Genomic DNA, 5,000 nt, shown 5'->3' on the forward strand with positions numbered 1-5,000 from the left:
TTGTTCGTACCTCTGACGACCCCCGGCGATGTCCACAGAATGTGTTCTTCTACCTGTACTGGGAGAACGACACGGCGGTGCACGACGCGCTCTACGGCCGCGAAGACGCCCTCGGCCCGGGTTTGTTCGGCGAAGAGGCCCTCGTGCCCTACCTCCTGACGGCGTATAAGACGCGGCGGCTGACCACGCCCCACAAACCCGGTCAGCGCTCCAAGTACATCGTCCGGCCCGAGCGCGTCGTGGAGGTCGGCAACCACGTCGTCTGGGAGCACGTGGGTGAGTCGGAGGAGAGCGAGGAAAGGAGGAGGGACAGTGAGGGGAGCACGAAAGAGGGGGGAGAGCGCGAGGGGAGGAGGACGGAGAGCGAGGAAAGGAGGAGGGACAGTGAGGGGAGCACGGAAGAGGGGGGAGAGCGCGAGGGGAGGAGGACGGAGAGCGAGGAAAGGAGGAGGGACAGTGAGGGGAGCACGAAAGAGTGGGGAGAGCGCGAGGGGAGGAGGACGGAGAATGAGGAAATGAGGAGAGACAGTAAGGGAAGCATGAAAGAGAGTAGAGAGTAAGGAGAGCGCGAGGGAGTGAGGAAATGAGGATGGAGACTGAGAAGAGACGGACGGAGAGTGAGGAAATAAGGAGGGAGAGCGAGGGGAGCACGAAAGAGAGTGAGAAGAGTGCGAGGGGAGCACGAAAGAGAGTGAGAAGAGTGCGAGGGGAGCACGAAAGAGAGTGAGAAGAGTGCGAGGGGAGCACGAAAGAGAGTGAGAAGAGTGCGAGGGGAGCACGAAAGAGAGTGAGAAGAGTGCGAGGGGAGCACGAAAGAGAGTGAGAAGAGTGCGAGGGAGTGAGGGGAGGCGGACGGAGAGTGAGGAAATGAGGGACAGTGAGGGGAGCACGAAAGAGTGAGATGAGCGCGAGGGAGTGAGGGGAAGAGGAGGGAGAGTAAGGGAAATACAAAGGAGGATATTGAGGTAGTGAGTGAGGCGAGTCGGGTGAGAACGAGCAAATTAGGAAGGATACAGGACTGATGAGTGGGAGAGTGAGCAAGAAATCTGAGACATTTGATGTAGATTCCTAAATATGACTAGGAATTACATATCTGGAATGTATGTTGACACATCGGAAAATAAATTAGCTTTTTTTTTTCTTTCTTTCTTTTTCTTTCTTTTTTTCTTTTTCCTTTTGTAACACCCCGTGTTACTCTCAGAAAATTACCAAGCGATAAATACTTTGTTTTTTTTTCTTTTTATAAATCCAATCGTTTCCCATTTCCGGGTAATGCAAAATTTGAATAACATTTCTGATATTTAAGGACACTGTGTTTTGACTGATAAATTGCACTGTTATTGATAGTCATATACCATATACCACAGTCAGAATTGAACAAAGTGTAGCTTGGATCTCGACCGGGAGTAGAAAAGCACTCCTTAACATCACACTTTAGGGCTGTATTTATTTATTTATTATTTATTTATTTATTTATTTGTTTATTTATTTATTTATTTATTTATTTATTAGGGCTGTATTATTTAGGGTTTGTTAAAATTTTGTGAGGCCTGACCCAATGAACATTCATTATACGGACATGCTTATGAAATGAAATAAATGCATATCTATCAGGTTAGTCTTGCTTATCTACCGTATAGATAAATAAATGTGTGAATATATCTGATAGATGGACAGATGTGTATTTATTTTTGTGTATATACATTTCTGTATATACGGATAGTCATTGGGTCGCGCCTCGCACAATTCTAACAGGCCTAAGAACTGCCTCGCCTTAGAATGTCAGGAGCCCACAGAATACATAGGCCTACCCTTCTGGTCGTTTCTCTCTCTCTCTCTCTCTCTCTCTCTCTCTCTCTCTCTCTCTCTCTCTCTCTCTCTCTCTCTCTCTCTCTCTCTCTCTCTCTCTCTCTCTCTCTCTTTCGGACTTTCCCACTTCACGTACTCTTGAATACAGCTTGTAATCACCCCCTGCTCTTTCTTTCCAGATGCTAAGAAGGTTAAAAATGTGCCTGCGAATCTCGGCCTGTCCCACCACTACAGGATCTGTGAGTTTGGAGGGTTCGACTGCCTCAAACAACCGAACCAGGTATTGTTGGCTTTGCGGTATTGAGTGAGGCAGGGGGTTGGTAATGATGATAATGAGAGTTCTATGATATATTCTGGTAAATTGTATGGTGACCATATATGCTTAGTGGTGATGTCTTTTTACTGCGGCTGGATATATGATCAACCTTCAAAAACACGTCGAAGGATCAGATCAACGACGTTAATTATCTGATGCTGATATATCGCTTTTTGTTTTCCTAATGCAGGTGGACCGACAAACACACGAGTGGCTCCTCCCCCTGGCGAAGAGAGTGTCGTCCTCGTGCTCCAAAATATTCCCTTCGCTCGGCAGGTGTCCAAAAGCTCCTCCACTCGGCTCTCCATGGTGAAGCGTTGCAGGGTTCTTCTTCAAACTTCATGCATTTATTCGCACACGAGGCGTTCGGGGCGTTCTCTTGTGCGCTTCTGTTTACATTCGTCAACTTCCCTGCGCCACGCGACTGCTCGACCTTAGTGTAGCTGGATATTGTGATACAGTCCCAGTGCCTTTAAATCCAGGGTGATTGCAAGTGCATAAAATACCTGTCTCCCAAAAAAAAACAATATCAGTGTCTTGTGATAAGGACAGTATTGCCTGTTATAGTTAAAGTGATTGCTGATGATAAAGCATATCGGCTTGATACCCTATACCAAGGCATGCGATAATAAGGTGGCCTTTAAGTACAACTCAGTGCCTTCTGTTAGTGCCTTTGAATATCATGTGATACAAAATGAGAAAAGTTACATATAATATTTGTGCTTCTGAGACACTTTATATCCACAATGTCATGCACTTGATTGTGTGCATGCGTTATCATGCTGACGTTTATGAGAATGCTTGGATATGCGAAGCTGTACATATTCATAAATTAACAGTGAATGTATGAATGTATACATATGTGCATATATATATATATACGTTTATATTTTCTATTTATATATATATATATATTTATATAGTTATCTATTTATTTATGGATGCCTAGACATTGTAACTGTATATACTATTATGTATTTTCCTTGTTATTTTGGTAGAGAGAGGAGTGGCGTTAATCCCATACTTTCAAAGCCTACATAGTATGTTCCCAAGAGCTCCGTGCTTCCTATATCCTCAAATCTTACCATAGGAGCCGAAGATAATGCTACAGAGCCCATGTTTAATGTTAATTGACCGGTTTTTTTTTACTGAAAAAAGAAATGTATGAACGTGGCAACTAATGAGTTATTGAAATTTGTGAACACCTATGTCTATTTTCTAAATATTTAGAATGAAATTGAAAAGATTTTGTTCCTCGGCAGCAAAGACACCATCGGGACTTTCGGAGTCTCTAAAGTCCGGCGGTGCCAGACAGTTTTAAGCAGCTAATGTTATAAATGTTTTATTTGACACATTGTGATAATACTGTAATGAGGTTGCGGTTTTATTTTTTTGTTTGTTTGTTTTTTCGTGTAAGGCAAAATGTAAGAGAAGGTGTACTTTCAAGAGGCGACATCCTCTTGAAAACACATCTCTTAACCGACAAATAATCTTCTATCCTTGGAGAACGGGGAAGACTAGTTCAGTAGTAACTCGAGGTGTCATGGTGTCTGATTCTATTTTTGGAAAAAGTACATGGGGTTTACTTTGATGACGTCACAAAAGTTATGGATGCTTTGTGAATATGGTCGATGGTCTTGAATTTTCAAAAAGCATGGAAAATAATTATTTTAATTATTATATTTTCATTGAAAATTCATCAGAATAGCCCTGTGGGACGCCATGACACCTAGAATTGCTACTGATCTAGCCTTCCTCCTTGGATAACCGTTCAAACAACGGGTTAACCTAAGCAGTCTCCACTGACTGGCCCCCTTCTTCCATATCGTCGCTGCGGTTTTTCTACCAACGGCTGTTCCCTCCAGTGTGCCAGCTAGTCCTTCCTGTGTACCAGCTGGTCCTTTCCCTCCTACATATTGTATACAGTATGCTGACTGTTCTCTTCAGCGTTTTAGCTGTTCCATCTAGTGTACCAGCTGTTCATTCCATTATACCAGCTAGTTCCTCCACCACACAATCAGTTCCTCCCAGCGTGTCGGCTGTTCCCTCCAGTGCACCGGCTGTATCCCCCAGGCTGTTCCCTCCAGTGCACCGGCTGTATCCCCCAGGCTGTTCCCTCCAGTGCACCGGCTGTATCCCCCAGGCTGTTCCCTCCAGTGCACCGGCTGTATTCCCCAGGCTGTTCCCTCCAGTGCACCGGCTGTATCCCCAGGCTGTTCCCTCCAGTGCACCTGCTATATCCCCCAGGCAGTTCCCTCCAGTGCACCGGCTGTATCCCCCCAGGCTGTTCCCTCCATTGCACCTGCTATGTCCCCCAGGCTATTCCCTCCAGTGCACCGGCTGTATTCCCCAGGCTGTTCCCTCCAGTGCACCGGCTGTATCCCCCCAGGCTGTTCCCTCCAGTGCACCGGCTGTATCCCCCCAGGCTGTTCCCTCCAGTGCACCTGCTATTTCCCCCAGGCTGTTCCCTCCAGTGCACCGGCTGTATCCCCCAGGCTGTTCCCTCCAGTGCACCGGCCATTTCCTTACAGCGTACCGGCTATACCCTCCCAGCCTGCTTCGAGATGGGAACAACTAGGTCGGCGGATGTGTTCATACCGTCCTGATAAGTACAATCGTTCAGCGTGCTGGTATGTGGCAAGGCACTGTGATACTGCGGGGCCTATTTCCTGCATTAATTATATTTTTGATAAGAGCAAGTGTCAAAAGTGGACGTTTCAGGAAGCAGGTTAAAAATTATCGCCGGGATACTGTGAAAACTGAGAACTCACCTTTAAGCCATTTGTTCACTAAATCAAAAGTTTACAGCCATATATGGTCTTAAATAAAGCTCATTATTTATTGACAGATGTCATGATTGTGAGAGAAGTGTTTG

The 5,000-nt window shown here is 45.7% G+C and overlaps 2 protein-coding genes across 4 annotated transcripts in view; both read left to right on the forward strand.

The window, feature by feature from the left end:
• The window catches only part of LOC113824447 (uncharacterized), a 30,331-nt gene extending 27,682 nt beyond the window's left edge, over positions 1–2,649 (forward strand). For 2 of the 3 annotated variants that reach the window (XM_070119256.1, XM_070119255.1), the window contains exons 6-8: positions 39–276; positions 1,989–2,089; positions 2,316–2,585. In XM_070119256.1, coding sequence (XP_069975357.1) covers positions 39–276; positions 1,989–2,089; positions 2,316–2,438 — 462 coding nt within the window. In that variant the 3' untranslated portion in view covers positions 2,439–2,585. Of the gene's footprint in view, positions 1–38; positions 277–1,988; positions 2,090–2,315 lie in introns of all 3 variants that reach the window. The other variant, XM_070119253.1, reaches the window with a different exon arrangement.
• Positions 2,650–4,052: 1,403 nt separating this feature from the next.
• On the forward strand, positions 4,053–4,703 carry LOC138860782 (uncharacterized). The gene has a single exon (XM_070119117.1). The coding sequence runs from the start codon at positions 4,053–4,055 to the stop codon at positions 4,701–4,703; it is 651 nt and encodes a 216-aa protein (XP_069975218.1).
• The last annotated feature ends 297 nt before the right edge of the window (positions 4,704–5,000 follow it).

The sequence above is a fragment of the Penaeus vannamei genome, chromosome 43 (assembly GCF_042767895.1).
Source record: "Penaeus vannamei isolate JL-2024 chromosome 43, ASM4276789v1, whole genome shotgun sequence".
In the NCBI taxonomy this organism is placed as follows: domain Eukaryota; kingdom Metazoa; phylum Arthropoda; class Malacostraca; order Decapoda; family Penaeidae; genus Penaeus; species Penaeus vannamei.

Coding starts and splice junctions, on each gene's coding strand:
- LOC138860782 (XM_070119117.1), top strand. CDS start 4,053: ATGCTGACTGTTCTCTTCAGCGTTTTAGCTGTTCCATCTAGTGTACCA.